We start from the raw sequence: 17,535 nt of genomic DNA, 5'->3' as shown, positions 1-17,535 counted from the left end.
TGGCCTCGGCCACAGAATTAATACATATGGATGTATCCCAATTATCAGAAATGGAATTCAGAGCAACAATGGTCAAGATGATGAGTAAACTTGAAAAAAGCATCAGAGAAAGCGTTGCTGAGAATATAGAATCCCTAAGGGCAGAAATGAGAGCGAATCTGACAGAAATTAAAAACTCAGTGGGCCAAATACAGTCAAAACTAGAGGCTCTGACGGCCAGGGTCACCGAGGCAGAGGAACGCGTTAGCGAATTGGAGGATGGGTTAGTAGAAGAAAAAACGAAAATAGAAGCTGGTCTTAAAAAAATCCACGCCCACGAATGTAGATTACGGGAGATTACTGACTCTATGAAACGATCCAATGTCAGAATCATCGGCATCCCTGAAGGGGTGGAGAAAAACAGAGGTCTAGAAGAGATATTTGAACAAATTGTAGCTGAAAACTTCCCTAATCTAGCAAGGGAAACAAGCATTCGTGTCCAAGAGGCAGAGAGGACCCCATCCAAGCTCAACCAGGACAAACCTACGCCACGGCATGTCATAGTGCAATTCGCAAATATTAGATCCAAGGATACAGTATTGAAAGCGGCCAGGGCAAAGAAATTTCTCACGTACCAAGGCAAAGGTATCAGGATTACGTCAGACCTGTCTACAGAGACCTGGAATGAGAGAAAGGCTTGGGGGGGCATTTTTAAAGCTCTTTCAGAGAAAAACATGCAGCCAAGGATCCTTTATCCAGCAAAGCTGTCATTCAGAATTGATGGAGAAATAAAGACGTTCCAAAATCGCCAATCATTAACCAATTTCGTAACCACGAAACCAGCCCTACAGGAGATATTAAGGGGGGCTCTATAAAGGTAAAAAGGCCCCAAGAGTGATACAGAGCAGCAAGTCACAACCGATACAAAGACTTTAAAGAGAAATGGCATCATTAAAATCATATCTGTCAATAATCTCTATCAATCTAAATGGCTTAAACTCTCCCATAAAACGCCACAGGGTTGCAGATTGGATAAAAAGACATGACCCATCCATTTGCTGTCTACAAGAGACTCATTTTGAACCCAAAGATGCATTCAGACTTAGAGTAAGGGGATGGAGTACCATCTTCCACGCAAATGGACCTCAAAAGAAAGCTGGAGTAGCAATTCTCATATCAGATAGACTGGATTTTAAACTAGAGGCCATAGAGAGAGATACAGAAGGGCACTATATTATTCTTAAAGGAAGTATTCAACAAGTGGATATGACAATTATTAATATATATGCCCCCAACAGGGGAGCAGCAAGATACACAAGCCAACTCTTAACCAAAATAAAGAGACATATAGATAAGAACACAGTAATAGTAGGGGACCTCAACACCCCACTATCAGAAATAGACAGAACACCCTGGCAAAAACTAAGCAAAGAATCAAAGGCTTTGAATGCCATACTCGACGAGTTGGACCTCATAGATATATATAGAACACTACACCCCAGAACCAAAGAATACTCATTCTATTCAAATGCCCATGGAACATTCTCAAGAATAGATCATGCTCTGGGACACAAAACAGGTCTCAGCCAATACCAAAAGATTGAAATTATCCCCTGCATATTCTCAGACCACAACGCTCTGAAATTGGAACTCAACCACAAGGAAAAACCTGGAAGAAACTCAAACACTTGGAGGCTAAGAACCATCCTGCTCAAGAATGACTCGATAAACCAGGAAATCAAAAAACAAATTAAACAATTTATGGAGACCAACGAGAATGAATACACAACGGTCCAAAACCTATGGGATACTGCAAAGGCAGTCCTAAGGGGGAAATACATAGCCATCCAAGCCTCACTCAAAAGAATAGAAAAATCTAAAATGCAGTTTCTATATTCTCACCTCAAGAAACTGGAACAGCAACAGAGGGACAGGCCTAACCCACTGACAAGGAAGGAGTTGACCAAGATTAGAGCAGAAATCAATGAATTAGAGACCAGAACCACAGTAGAGCAGATCAACAGGACTAGAAGCTGGTTCTTTGAGAGAATCCATAAAATTGATAGACCACTGGCAAAACTTGTCCAAAAACAAAGAGAAAGGACTGAGATTATTAAAATTATGACTGAAAAGGGAGAGGTCACGACCAGCACCATTGAAATTGCAAGGATTATTAGAAACTTTTATCAACAGCTATATGCCAAAAAACTAAACAATCTGGAAGAGATGGAGGCCTTCCTGGAAACCTATAAACTACCAAGACTGAAACAGGAAGAAATAGATTTCTTAAATAGGCCAATTAACTATGAAGAAATTGAGTCAGTGATAAACAACCTTCCAAATAATAAAACTCCAGGCCCAGACGGTTTTCCTGGGGAATTCTACCAAACATTCAAAGAAGAAATAATACCTATTCTCCTAAAGCTATTTCAAAAAATAGAAACAGAAGGAAAGCTACCAAACTCATTCTATGAGGCTAATATTACCTTGATCCCCAAACCAGGCAAAGACCCCCTCAAAAAGGAGAATTACAGACCGATTTCTCTAATGAATATGGATGCCAAAATCCTCAACAAGATCCTTGCTAATAGAATCCAACAGTACATTAAAAGGATTATCCATCATGACCAAGTGGGATTCATACCTGGGATGCAAGCATGGTTCAACACTCGCAAATCAATCAATGTGATACATCATATCAACAAGAAAAGACTCAAGAACCATATGATCCTCTCAATTGATGCAGAAAAAGCATTTGACAAAATACAGCATCCTTTCCTGATTAAAACCCTTCAGAGTGTAGGAATAGAGGGTACATTTCTCAATCTCATAAAAGCCATCTATGAAAAGCCTACTGCAAGCATTATTCTCAATGGGGAAAAGCTGGAAGCCTTTCCCTTAAGATCAGGAACACGACAAGGATGCCCACTCTCGCCACTATTATTCAACATAGTACTAGAAGTCCTTGCAACAGCAATCAGAAGACAAAAAGGGATCAAAGGTATCCAAATCGGCAAAGAAGAAGTCAAACTGTCTCTCTTTGCAGATGACATGATACTCTATATGGAAAACCCAAAGGAATCCACTCCCAAACTATTAGAAGTTATAGAACAATTCAGTAAGGTGGCAGGATACAAAATCAATGCCCAGAAATCAGTTGCATTTCTATACACGAATAACGAGACTGAAGAAAGAGAAATTAGGGAATCCATCCCATTTACAATAACACCAAAAACCATGCGTTACCTTGGAATTAACTTAACCAGAGACGTAAAGGACCTATATGCTAGAAACTATAGATCACTTTTGAAAGATATTGAGGAAGACATAAAAAGATGGAAAAATATTCCATGCTCATGGATTGGAAGAATTAACATAGTTAAAATGTCCATACTACCCAGAGCAATCTACACTTTCAATGCTATCCCGATCAAAATACCGAGGACATTTTTCAAAGAACTGGAACAAATAGTCCTTAAATTTGTATGGAACCAGAAAAGGCCCCGAATCTCCAAGGAACTGTTGAAAAGGAAAAACAAAGCTGGGGGCATCACAATGCCGGATTTCGAGCTGTACTACAAAGCTGTGATCACAAAGACAGCATGGTACTGGCACAAAAACAGACACATCGACCAATGGAACAGAATAGAGAACCCAGAAATGGACCCTCGGCTCTTTGGGCAACTAATCTTTGATAAAGCAGGAAAAAACATCCGGTGGAAAAAAGACAGTCTCTTCAATAAATGGTGCTGGGAAAATTGGACAGCTACATGCAAAAGAATGAAACTTGACCACTCTCTCACACCATACACAAAAATAAACTCCAAATGGATGAAAGACCTCAATGTGAGACAGGAATCCATCAAAATTCTAGAGGAGAACATAGGCAACAACTTCTATGACATCGGCCAGAGCAACCTTTTTCACGACACATCTCCAAAGGCAAGAGAAATAAAAGATAAAATGAACTTATGGGACTTTATCAGGATAAAGAGCTTCTGCACAGCCAAGGAAACAGTCAAAAAAACTAAGAGACAGCCCACGGAATGGGAGAATATATTTGCAAAGGACACCACAGATAAAGGACTGGTATCCAAGATCTACAAAGAACTTCTCAAACTCAATACACGAGAAACAAATAAACAAATCATAAAATGGGCAGAAGATATGAACAGACACTTTTCCAATGAAGACATACAAATGGCTAACAGACACATGAAAAAATGTTCAAAATCATTAGCCATCAGGGAAATTCAAATCAAAACCACACTGAGATACCACCTTACGCCAGTTAGAATGGCAAAGATAGACAAGGCAAGAAACAACAATTGTTGGAGAGGATGTGGAGAAAGGGGATCCCTCCTACATTGTTGGTGGGAATGCAAGTTGGTACAGCCACTCTGGAAAACAGTGTGGAGGTCCCTTAAAAAGTTAAAAATTGAACTACCCTATGACCCAGCCATTGCACTACTGGGTGTTTACCCCAAAGATACAGACGTAGTAAAGAGAAGGGCCATATGCACCCCAATGTTCATAGCTGCATTGTCCACAATAGCCAAATCATGGAAGGAGCCGAGATGCCCTTCAACAGATGACTGGATTAAGAAGCTGTGGTCCATATATACAATGGAATATTACTCAGCTATCAGAAAGAACGAATTCTCAACATTTGCTGCAACATGGACGGCACTGGAGGAGATAATGCTAAGTGAAATAAGTCAAGCAGAGAAAGACAATTATCATATGATTTCTCTCATCTATGGAACATAAGAACTAGGATGATCGGTAGGGGAAGAAAGGGATAAAGAAAAGGGGGGTAATCAGAAGGGGGAATGAAACATGAGAGACTATGGACTATGAGAAACAAACTGAAGACTTCAGAGGGGAGGGGGTGGGGGAATGGGATAGACTGGTGATGGGTAGTAAGGAGGGCACGTATTGCATGGTGCACTGGGTGTTATACGCAACTAATGAAGCATCAAACTTTACATCAAGAATCAGGGGATGTACTGTATGGTGATTAACATAATATAATAAAATAAAATTAATTATAAAAAAAAAGAATACAAAATAAAATTAAATTCTGTTAGGATAAATTAGACAATTCTTAACTGTGGGTTTGTGTTGTTTTGTTGGTTGTTTTGTTGTTGTTTTGGTCTTTGTTTTAAATTTCAAAATTATTTTTTACTCATTTTTCCAAAATTCCTTAAAATTTTGGTTCTCTTTATAAAATTATAATTAAATGTCAAGAGAGAGCTACTTCCCTGTTTGATTACTCAAATTATATTTTATAGATTCTCCTACTTAAAAACAGTCCATTGGAAATTTTGAATATGTTCTAATGATATTTTTATTGGTCTGATGAGTGCTTCTATTTGTTTATTATCTTAATTTTCCTAATTAAAAAGTAACTAAATGAAGGCAGAATAATCTAAGAATGTTCTTTCAGACGAATAAAAATACACAGTTTTCAAATTCTAGCCCTAACCTCTAACACCGAAGAGGTTTTGAATCCACTAACACTATTCAAATTTTAACGTTGTCTTCCTGCATCTTGTTATTTCGCTTGCTTTAATACAAAAACTCTACATGATAACTTTGTGTTAAAACATTACATGGTAGTATTTTCTCCAATACTTGAAGAATTTTTTTTTGAGATTTATTTATTTATTTTAGAGAGAGAGGAGAGAGAGAATGTGGGGAGGGGCAGAGAGAGAGGGAGAGTCTCAAGCTGACTCATGCTGAGCATGGAGCCCTATGTGGGACTCCATCTCCCAACCCTGAGATCAGGACCTTAGCCCAAACCAAGAGTCAGAGACTTAACCAACTGTGCCACCCAGGTGCCCCAGCAGAAGTGTCATTTTTTAATAGAATTTTTAAAAATAATAGTAGGGGCTGCTGCCTGGCTCAGTCAGAAGAGGAAGCAACTCTTGATCTGGGGGTTGTGAGATCAAGCCCCATATTGTGTATAGAGATTGCTAAAAATAAACTTAAAAAATAAAATAATAGTAAATTAATTTAAATTTCAATTTTTAATCTTTTCCCAGTTTTGCTTCTTCCATTCTTCCATTTCAAATGTAGGTTAGCTCCTACTAAAAATATGTTGTTTTATTGCTTTTCTGAAATATGTGGGTTTGATGCTTTAAAAAACTTGACTAGACTTGATATAGTTTTGAAATACCAACCTCAATCTCCATATTGCATCAACCTGAAATACTTTGAGGAAGTTAGTGGTTCAAATGGCCCTCTGGGAGCAATGGATCCCCTCTTATTTCTGACAAATTGATGAGAGCTTGATGAAAAGAGCCTAACATTTACCACCCAGTCTATTCTTAATGGTGGGCAACCATTTCACCCCTTCTCAGGAGGTCTGAGTGCCTTATTCCTGCAGCAGCTCCTGCATGGGAGTCTATGGGGCTGGGTATTGCCCACCCAAGGCCAGGGCCTGGCATTCTGGAAGTGTGCTCCATGAATCTTCCCTTCAGTGGAACTGGGTCCTATCTAGTCTGGGGATTTTTGATGTCAGAAAGAGTGATGTGTTCCTAAGATCAAAATAAAATCAACCTAGGAACACTGCCAAATTCTTCCTCTGTCTATCACTTACTCTCATATAAAGGTCGGTCTGTCTCCCTTGCTAGAGAATTGCAGAAATCTAAAACTGACCCTTTTCGGCACTTAACAGAATCTAACAGCAGAGGAAAGAGGTTGTTAGCAAGGACAATTTGCTCTGTACTAACCCACTGGCTGGCAATTATCAATCAGTGTCGTAGGGCTCCATTACCCAGTGCTGTGGAGAAACTAAGGAGTCTAGAAAAGCCTCAGATCAGGTAAGACCAGAAAAATCAGAGGCAAAACTTAAATTTGTTATTTCCCCTACAGTACACAGTGCATGTCTTATTAGTTGGTTGGAGAAAGCCTGGCAAAAGTGCTCAGACGGTGAGCAAGAACAGACAGGGGTTTTCTGCGTGTTGACATACTGGAGGAGCCCTTCCCCGCGAAGGGCTGAAAGGGAGCCAGAGGGAGCGGGGTTGCGGAGTGGGGGCAGTCCCTCTGTGAGTGCATGATCCGGTGGCTTTATTTGTTAGCGTGGTGGGTCCAGGCTGGGAAATGCACACTCAGCAGGGAAAAGGGAAAGAGAGATTGGCGGCAGCTTTATAAAAACAATACAGCTCAAGTCTCCCGCGTGTGCCCCCTCGCTCACCCCGCCAAGGCACAGTCCGATCAGAAACGGCTCCCTGGAGCGAGGGCGGCCTCCTAGTTCCCACTAGGGAGAAGTCGGGTATTTGTGACTCGAGGACGCCTTGACCGCTGCACACACCCCCACTGCCGTTCTCTGTCAACCCGCCAGTTCTGAGAGGCGCCTCTCTCTCTCTGAGCCTTGGACTGGGGTCGCTCGGGGTCACCCCAAATCTGATGATGCCGCTCACCCCGCGCAGCCGGGGACTGGGACTGGCGTGGGTGCGCCAGAGGCAGAGAGGACTCGGGGAGGAGGCGACGTGCGCCCGTCGTCGCCCAGCGCCGGGGCTTTCCTCAGCAGCACTTGCTCCCCCGGGTCCGCGCTGGGCGCGGCTGGCGCCCGGGTCTCTCCTCCCGCCCGCCCGCCAGCGGCCGGGGCCCGGACGCTGGGTTGCCTGCGGCCCCGCCACCGTCCCTTCCGCTCGACCCTAGCATTTGATTCCCGGCCTCGAAGTGCCACCTCCCCACCCGGTGCCTCCCGGGGGTCCGAGAGCCAAGACCAGGGAAACGGGTGAGGGAAAAGAGGCGCCCGGGGGCAGGGCCCACTCTCGGTTTCCAGAGGGCCGGGTCTCCAGCTTGGAGGCGGGGGCTCCCCGCGCGCGGGCAGGCGAAGGAAAACTGGACCGGAGAGAGAGCGCAGCGAGCGCGGGCACCGCGGGTGCCCCTCCGCCCGGCGCGGGGCCCGCCGGCACCCCCAAGGGGAGCGCGTCATTGCGCCCAGCCGGGCCCGCGCGCCTTGGGCTGCCCTTCTCCTGTCCCGCCCCTAGTTCTTCCGCCAAAACCCTTGACCAGAGTCTCCTTGCCAACATTCTTAAATGTCTTGTGCCAGCTCTTTGCGCCAGGTAGGAATAAGGCTCTGCTTTCAGGGTGTGTACATAAACGCCAATTCCCAGAAGGTGTAGTGACCTTTTCACCTTCCCCACGAACTCCTTGGGAGGGGTACGCGGACATTTACCCTCTCAAGGGCCAGATTGGTGGCCGAAACCTGTTTGTTCCCTGAAATGTCTTTGCTATTCATATCCTCAGAGGCCTTCTGCAGCAGTTCCCGGAAAGCCCTTGGGGGTGGAACTGGGGGGCATCCAGCCCACAGTGAGGACGCGCCGCCGTGGGAGGTGGGGGTGGACAGGAGCTAGAGGACTGGAGTGACAATTGTCTGTGGCCTGGGGTGGCTACCGTGCGAGCCCTGCCAAGAGCCCTCCTCTCCCGCCACTGTTCTCCCTCCCCCGAGAGGCACCGAAACAGGGGCCACTGGACCCCTAATTGCCAACCCCCGGAACACCTGGGCTCCACAGAGACATGAGGCTGGGCGGGGTCGGGCGACGGCTGCCCCCTAGCTGGAAGGAGCATCACCTCCCACCCTCCGGCGTTCCCTCTGTCCCAGGGCAGAGGGCACCAAATCTCGCTTAACAATGGAGCCCCCGGTGTGCGGAGGGCACCCCGACGCGACTGGCGCCCGGCAGCGCGCCCTGCTAGCGGGCAGAGAGGCCGAGTGCGGCCGCAGCCCAGCCTCGCCCGATCGAGTGGTCTGACTCCGCTTTATGCGGCAGCGACGCTGTGGACCCTCGCCCGGCTCTGTGGTGCGTCTCCCACTCCAGCCTAGCTTTCCCGGGTCGCCCCAGATCCGGCCCGTAGCGTCAGGGGCGCCCTGCTGCTCTCGGCCCCAGGTCTCGGGCGGGCACAGAGGAGTGACGCGGCTGGCCCCGCGCTCCTCGCCTCCGCGGGCCGGGGATTCGGAGTTGTGAGAAGCAGCAGCCACCTCCCGGGCGCGCCGCACTCCTCGGCGACTGGATCCCGGGGATCCTCCGCGAGCTGCCCGTCTCTCCCCCCGGGGTCCTGAGCGAGCACGCAGAGGTAGGCTAGCCCGACCCAGTCGCTGGCACCGACCTCGCAGCCTCCTCACCAAACACACACTCACACCCACACGCCCTGGGCTCAGACCCCCGACACCTCCCTTTCCGCGGAGATCCTTCAGGGCCTCCGGGAGAGACGGACAGACGGACGGGGGAAGCACACGGAGGGAAACTTGTTCCTCCCAGTCTCCTGTCAGGCAATTACTGGCGAGCCTGTGCCGGCAGAGGGGAGGGAGGAAGCGAGGGAAGGGCTCCAGAAGGGGAGGAGGAGGACGGAGCGGGTGGGGGAGGTGGGGGTGCAGTTGGTGAAACTCCTCTGTCTCCCGCTCATCTTTTCATTGCTTGCTCCTCTCCTTCGCGCAGACACCCCGGACCTCCCCAGGGCGCCAGCTCCTCTGCTCCAACGGGTCCAGAAACAAGCCGGATTTTTTTTTCTTTCTGGAAATTGGCTTTGGTGTGATTCCCTACCTCCCTCCTCCCCCGGCTAGCCCCCCCTCCTTTTTTTTTTTTTGAGACATGGCCCGGGCAGTGGCTCCTGGAAGAGGAACAAGTGTGGGAAAAGAGAGAGGAAACCGGAGCTAAATGACAGGATGCAGGCGACTTGAGACACAAAAAGAGAAGCATTTCTCTCGGATCAAGGCATTGCCTCGCTGCTCTCTTTTCTCCAAGACGGACTGAGGATTTTACAGCTCTAGGCGGAGTTGAAGCTCTTCAGATTGTTTAGATTCCCCCTTTGCTCTATTTTCCCTGCACGTTCTCGTTCTCCCGCGTCTGCCTGGGGATCCGGCGAAGGGAGAATGGAGAGGGGGCTGCCGCTCCTCTGCGCCGCGCTCGCCGTCGCCCTCGCCCTGGCCAGCGCTTTTCGCAACGGTAAGTGACAGACGGAGACGCGTGTGACAGCGCGGCGCCCGGGCTCCCCGGTTGCCGGCGTCCGGCCGGGGTTTGCCTTCCCGCCGCAGCCGCGGGACTCACGCAGAGCTGTCGGGGTGAACCGACAATAGCCACCTCCTGGGCGAAGGAAACTTTTGTCCGGGAGGAGAAATAAAGAAATAAGATCAGGCGGTTTAAGGCAGGAAGATTTCAAGTCCACTGCCTCCCTTCTGAAGTTGATTGTTTGGTTATGGGGGTTTTCCTACCTCTGTTACACGGCAGAGCTGCCTACCTTCTAGGATCAGCACACCAATTATCTTAATAATGTTTCCTCCCAAAGGCAATTAGATGAGACTCCCTTTCAAAAATTTGATGGCTGTTGAAAGTTAATGAACACTTTACCAGGAGAACTTCCTGGTTCTTTTGCAACTCTTCGAAACCGTTTCTTCTGGTGGGTGCCTGCAAGAGATAGCGGTTTTTTGGTTGATGGAGCTCCCTCCTCCGCCTTTGCAAATCACCCCTAATCTGTCTGAAGGATGAATGAAAGTTACATAGTGTCAATAAAGGAATCTGATATATACAGTGTAAAACACCGGGATATCTGAAAATCCCTAACCTAGTTGCAGCTTCCACTTAGCTTTTAAAACCACTCACTGTTAAGTAAATGAAAGACTGCTGGGTTATAAACAGTATCCCCTAACCTAAATAATGTGTTTTAAAATGTGATCTGGTTGTAGGCATGTTTAACTTACACTTTAAAGTAGGTGAAGGCAAGGGTATGAAATTATCTTTAAAGTAAGTCTTCAGCAATTATTATTAACTAATTATCAAATATTTACTTTTGTCTGGCTTAGATTTCAATCAAAGTAATTAGAAGAAAAGCACACCCACTACTTACTGTGGTATATTGTTTTAATAAGAGACCACAAGTGGAGGGGTTCATACCAGGAGGAATTTAAATCACGTATTTATGATGGAAGTTAATCTCTCTAATATGCTTTTTGGAGGTTTTGTGATTGAAGCAATAGATTTCCCCGCAACAGCAACAGCTACCAAGCAGTGTTCTAAAGGAGGCAACACACACACACACACACACACACACACACACAACTGTGGATGTGGAGTTCAATTTATTAATGAATCCGAGTTGGTGGCATCTTTGTATAATCTGGCAAAGGATGAAATAACATTCTCCTCCAATTGAAAGAGGTCAAGTGGTTAGACTTTAGAAATTACAGTAACCCAACCTCTGCCCTCTACAACTCCTGAGATTAAATCTGTAGTCGAGATGTTCACAGGATGGATTTGAAACCTAATGCAAATAGCTTCCAGACTTTAGGTTGTGATCTCCACGTATATGTGTGTGTATATGAATGTATACACGCACGTGTATGTATGTATGTGTATATATATATATACATACATGAAATATATTTTCAAATTTTCTTAGCAGAAATCTGGGGAACGCTGAGAACCTGAGCTTCAGTCTGTGGGCTTGACTGGTTAAAGCCATGTTGCTAGGCTTGCAGTGACCAGAGCCAGTAAATGCCTCCGTAACACAGCAGACCTCTTAAAGCCATGTCCACCTCCTCGGAGTACCAGTGTCTGCTAAATTAATTCATTAACCTTATTTAGGTCTAATGGTCCAGAGTCATTAGAAATTGCTCTTTCTTAATCAACTGTTAGAGAGATTTAACAGAGCCAGGGAGTCTAGCAGTCCACATTATCTTATTACACTGTCACTTTCTCAGAAGTCACAGATTAAAGAGCTCTGGTGTGGTACCGAGTCTACCTAAATGTCTTCTGAAGTGACTCTGTGGAGTGACTAGAAGCAGTGCTGTTTTATTTCACTCCTCTAACGGATGCCAGACACTGCCATGATGTTTGTATAGAGCTGGAGGGGACTTAATGAGATGGGGTCACTCTCCAAGTTTTCTGCACATTTAAAATAATGGAAGAGCCTCAGTAGAATCACAAAAAAGAGTCCAATAATGATCATTAGTTGAGATTCCGAACTCCAGTTGCAACATTTCTTCCTGGAAAACCTTAAGCTTTTAAAAGCCAAGGCAAAGGAAACCAGTATAAGGGTACCCCCAGTCTACAAAACATGGTCAGAAACATCTAGCAATTGAGAAAAACAATATGGTTTATATTGTCTTCTTTTTAATTTATGGGAAATGATTTCTGTAATGCATGTAGCTTTATGCATTTTTGATGTGCACTTCATCTTTCATTTCCATTTGACCTGGTTTTCCTGTAATAAAATTCTGTAGATTTATAAATTCATGCTGAGAGCAAAGAATGCCATTCTCTTTCCACAGGGAATCTATTAGATGCAATATTAAAATCTATATATACCATTACTGAAAATTTGTGATTGATAGGCTTATATATTTCACTGCTTTCATACCTATTCCTCTAACATAGTTTATGCACCAAATTTTTATTGCTTAAAATTAAGCATCAATAAATGTGGCAGCATTTCAGGCTGAGACTCTCCAGCATGAAATCCATCATAAAAAGTGACAATGAGAATCTACACTGAACAATAAAGCAGCCCAGTGACTGGTTTATTTGGCTCTCAGTGAATCACTTCAGCATTTGGGTTTTTTGAAATGAAGGCTCAAAACTAGTTAGCTCACCTTTCCCAGAATGTGAGACCATGGTTTACCATATGTGACACCCAGAACTCAGTGTGGTGGGTTTTTTCCCCCCAACATCTAGGTAATTAGAATTAATGCTGTGTGGCTATTTATTTTTCTTTCTGCCCAGTTGCTTTGATCTGGTCTCTAAGACCGAACAACTTTACTTGGAGCAGTAGAGCAGAATTATTTCTGCTTCACCAAATACACTTTGTTCTCTGCTGATCTGGATCTCCCGAGCAGAGATAACTCAAAATCACTTAGATTTATGGGAGGATAAAACAACAACACAAAAGGTTTGGCTTTAAGCCAATCGAAGTCTTGGATGACAATCCCCACTGATCAATGACATAGACCAGACTTATCATCAAAAAGCCACACAAGGGGTCGAATAGCTTCTTTTAGTCACCTTCCACTCAGAACTTGCTACTTAATGCGATTACACTTCTTGGGGGATAATTAAGTCTAGCAGAAGCTCCCTGGGGACCATGTTAACATCCATTGAGAGGATTTAATGTTTTTAACGCTAGAAGACCTATTTCTTGGGAAGGAACTTTGTAGGGGGTAAGGGTGGAGTCCTGTCAGATCTCAGTCTACTTTTCTCCTGAGCTCACCTTCCTGGGATCAAAGAGTGTTCCTTCGCAGCGGGGTTGTATCAAGGCCACCTGAAGGACCCACGGGGAGGTCCCCCTAAAAAGTTATGGAATAATAACCAGTAATTTATATATAAAGCCAGAATACTTAAGTGGTTGTCAGGGAAAGATTTACCAAAATGTTATTTTTATTACAGATAAGTGTGGCGATACGATAAAAATTGAAAGCCCTGGGTACCACGTCTCCTTGGTTATCCTCATTCTTATCATCCAAGTGAAAAATGTGAATGGCTGATTCAGGCTCCCGACCCGTACCAGAGAATTATGATCAACTTCAACCCTCACTTTGATTTGGAGGACAGAGACTGCAAGTAAGTGGGAAAGTATTTGAACAGGGCACCACACCACCATCTAGTGGTCACGGATGTCTAAGGGGGAAAAGCCTGTGTGTACAGTACCGGATATAAATGGATCCAGGAGGGATTCTAATCTAGGCCAGATCATATGTCAATGGTATGGAAATTAAATTATGTTAAGCGATTTCTGAGTTCCCCAAACTAGGAATATTATGTTGAAAAGCATAATCTCTCATGTTCTTTTTCCTGTTAACACTTTTGGTTTCAGAACTCTTTCGTTAAGAAATGTGTCTATGTGCTTCTTTTTTCTCCCCTGAAAAGGGGAAGAACTAGAAATCCAAACTTTCACTTGGGTTTTTATTAAATATTGTGGATTACTAGTATATATAGCATCAACAGATGGTGAGGTTGAATATTTTTTAACAAATCTGTGACACATTTTGTGATTTAAGGACTGTATCTTATTGAGTTTGACCTGACAAAAGCAAATTGTCATTGAATAAAAATGAGGCATATAGGGTAAGTTGGATGAGGAGTTTTTTTAGTAGATTAATGATTGCAAGTCTCACGGGAAATGCAAAAAAAAATTGTTAATGCACAGTGAATACAATGGGACTCAAATATAAATTGGCATTTCATCCACCTCTTTAGTCTTGCTAACTCCTTCTATTGTTAAGTAACTAAGCATCAATTTATGCCAGATTTCATTATTATGAAAACATTCTCACTATAGAGACAGTCTATATTTCCTCACTTTATATGAAAGAACTAGTTGTGCAGGTTTTTCTTTGCACAGTATGGAAAATGTGTTTTAACTTTGCAAGCACAAGCAGTCCACTCAGGTGCAGGTTTGCTCTTCTCTGAACACCCAGCAGACCGCTTGTCTCTGTCTTGCCCACATTACCCCATTCTGCCAACCTGCACAGGGTATATTCTCCAGATACTTGAACCTGCATATCTCTCTTCAGTGAAGTTAGGATATAGAAATAGTTTTAGCAAAGGAAAACAATCTACTTAAATGTCAAACCTAAAGTGTTTCTCGGGGACTGATACGTTTTCCGAACTTTTAAAACGGGTCAGTTTGATATAATTGTATACAATGCAAATAGGCTACAATTTCCATTGGATATAAACATTATTGTGCAGGCACATTCATTATTAAAAAATGTTCTATTTGCAAACACATAGCCCTTTTAGGGAAGAGCAGAATGATATGAAAAGTAGGCGGTCCTTAACAACCTGTTGAGTTGGTGGGGTAAAACTAGTGTTTCGTGGGCAGGGAAATGAGGTCATCTGGTTAATTCAACATTCTGGTGCCTAGAGAATTAGCATACATTCATTGATCAATTTCCAAATAATCAGCATACACTACAGTGTACACTACAGTGTAATAGAATTATGACGATTCCAATTGAATCTTTGTTCTGTGCTTCAGGGCATTATGTGGACTTCTTAATCTTGTATGAAAGTTGCCATTAACAGTGTTCCAGTGACTGCTAGGAAACGGAGTTTGTTGTTGCTGTTGATTTTATTCTGTATGGCGATTTTACAATGTCAATCACTTAGACAACCTAGAGATTTGTTTCTCTTTCATTTTGTTTTCGTTTGCTGTGTTCTATTTTTTTGCTTTTTGACAATACTTAAGCATTCTAAAAGATATTTTTAAGAAACTCAACATAAGGGGCGCCTGGGTGGCACAGCGGTTAAGCGTCTGTCTTCGGCTCAGGGCATGATCCCGGTGTTATGGGATCGAGCCCCACGTCAGGCTCCTCCACTATGAGCCTGCTTCTTCCTCTCCCACTCCCCCTGCTTGTGTTCCTCTCTCGCTGGCTGTCTCTATCTCTGTCAAATAAATAAATAAAATCTTTAAAAAAAAAAAAAGAAAGAAACTCAACATAAAACATAAAACACATTCAAGTAATAACATTATTCCCAAGACAGGGTGCCATTACATTTTAGTAAACTCATATCTGCTAAATCCTGATCTGAGAGTCGTGACCATGTCTGTGTATAATATAATAGTTAAAAAATTCAGAATAATCAGGACACGCTAGCGGTGGTATGCTGGTCAATGTCAAATGACCGGATCTTGGAAGGGGGTGGGTCAAGTCCTCATTGGTAATATTTATCAATTTCTGTAGTGTAAATATTCCCACCGTGACCAGTTTCAAACTATCCATGTGAGGTCACTGTACACAGACTTGTGTACCTGTGTACTCCTGAAGAGATGTGTGCGATGGGTCCTTGTGAGCTGGTGCAAACCAGTTCCAGCACATAATTGGGGAAGCCAGTCAAGTGAGTTAATACATGTTAAGTGCTTATAACAGTGTCTGACACACAGTAAATCGTCAAAAACTATTTGCCATATCATGATGTGAGGTGGAGTATGGTGGAATTGGGAACTTCTCAGTCTCCTTCCTTCCTTCCTTCCTTCCTTCCTTCCTTCCTTCCTTCCCTCCTTCCTTCCTTTTTCTCTTTCTTTCTTTCTTTCTTTTTTTCTTTCTTTCTTTCTTTCTTTCAGCATTTGAGGCCTTCTTTTTTTTTAACTTTATTTATTTTGAGATAGAGAGAAGGAACGTGCACACATGAGTGGGGGCAGGGGTGCAGGGAGCAGAGGCAGAAGCAGAGAATCCCAAGGTGACTCCACGCTGAGCATGGCACCTGAGGTGGGGCTTAATCCCAGGTCCTTGAGATCATGACCTGAGCTGAAATCAAGAGTCTGATGCTTAACCAGCTGAGCCACCCAGGCACCCCTTAGTTGTCTTTTAAAAAATAACAAGAAAATGGATGATGACTATTTTTAGGAAGGGACACTTTTGGTGACATCAGCGTGGTATTCAAGAAACTGACATGGGTAAGAAGATTGTTTCTGTCATTTTGCTGATGAGACTTCTTTTAAGGCACCAGAGTGAAGTGCTTTCCTAATGGTAGCAACTGAGCGTTTGTTCTCTCAGAAGGTGCCATCTCCTGGCCAGCCTTGAAAGACTGATATATTTAGCCTGATGAAGTCAATGGAGATTATGGCATAGAAAATATCTTTCACCCACATTTGGAAGTGCTGCTACCTGATTGTTTTATCAATGAAAATTCCAAGAATAATAGAGGAAGAGCAACTGAAGACATTGCTGTCATTATCTTTCCAGGCTGGTCCACGTGACTCCTGGTCACAGTTGAAGGTTGCAGTTGACATTCTACAAATGGGGCACAATTCTTTTTTTTTTTAAAGATTTTATTTATTTATTTGACAGAGATAGAGACAGCCAGCGAGAGAGGGAACACAAGCAGGGGGAGTGGGAGAGGAAGAAGCAGGCCATAGCAGAGGAGCCTGATATGGGGCTTGATCCCATAACGCCAGGATCACGCCCTTAGCCGAAGGCAGACGCTTAACCGCTGTGCCACCCAGGCGCCCCAATGGGGCACAATTCTTACAGTCTTTTGTGAAGGCTGCAAAGAATCCACAGCTTTAAAGTTAAAATTTCCTACAAAAGTAGAAAATACCAATAACCCTTGGAAGAACAAATTCATAGACTTCAAAGTTTTACGTTGAATGTGCAAAAGCATAGTTTTGTTTTTGTTTTTTATTACAGTGGTTTGGGTTTTTGTTTTTGTTTTGAAATTTATACTAGGCTACTTCCATAAAAGGAATTTGAGAGCATACACAATTAGGTACAACAAACCACATTCAACGACCAAGCAAGCTTGTAGTTATCATTCCTGTTGAGATCAAGCTAACTGTCTTATTTGAGATATTTAATATTTCTCCCTGTTTCAGCTATATTATACGTCTAATAGCAATAACAAGTACTTGCTTTAACAATGTCATTGCATTATTGGCAAGATAAAATGGGGTAGTGGATACAAAAGCCCTTTGAAAAGTTGAAAGCTTCTCTCAAAAGAAGTTATCGTCACTCTTATGATATCTTGTACAATTTGGTGATGGTTAGAACATTTGGAAATACGAAACTTAAGCATATGTCAAACTAAATATCTAGATCCAGTAATGGAATGA

At 43.8% G+C, this 17,535-nt stretch overlaps 1 protein-coding gene across 1 annotated transcript in view; it reads left to right on the top strand.

The window, feature by feature from the left end:
* The first annotated feature begins 9,569 nt into the window (after positions 1-9,569).
* NRP1 (neuropilin 1) overlaps positions 9,570-17,535 on the top strand; it is a 134,675-nt gene continuing 126,709 nt past the window's right edge. The window contains 3 exon segments of the mRNA XM_002923752.4: positions 9,570-9,935; positions 13,368-13,415; positions 13,418-13,541. Coding sequence (XP_002923798.2) covers positions 9,863-9,935; positions 13,368-13,415; positions 13,418-13,541 — 245 coding nt within the window. The 5' untranslated portion in view covers positions 9,570-9,862.

Source organism: Ailuropoda melanoleuca, chromosome 15 (genome assembly GCF_002007445.2).
Source record: "Ailuropoda melanoleuca isolate Jingjing chromosome 15, ASM200744v2, whole genome shotgun sequence".
NCBI lineage: Eukaryota > Metazoa > Chordata > Mammalia > Carnivora > Ursidae > Ailuropoda > Ailuropoda melanoleuca.
This window is presented reverse-complemented; position numbering and strand designations above follow the sequence as displayed.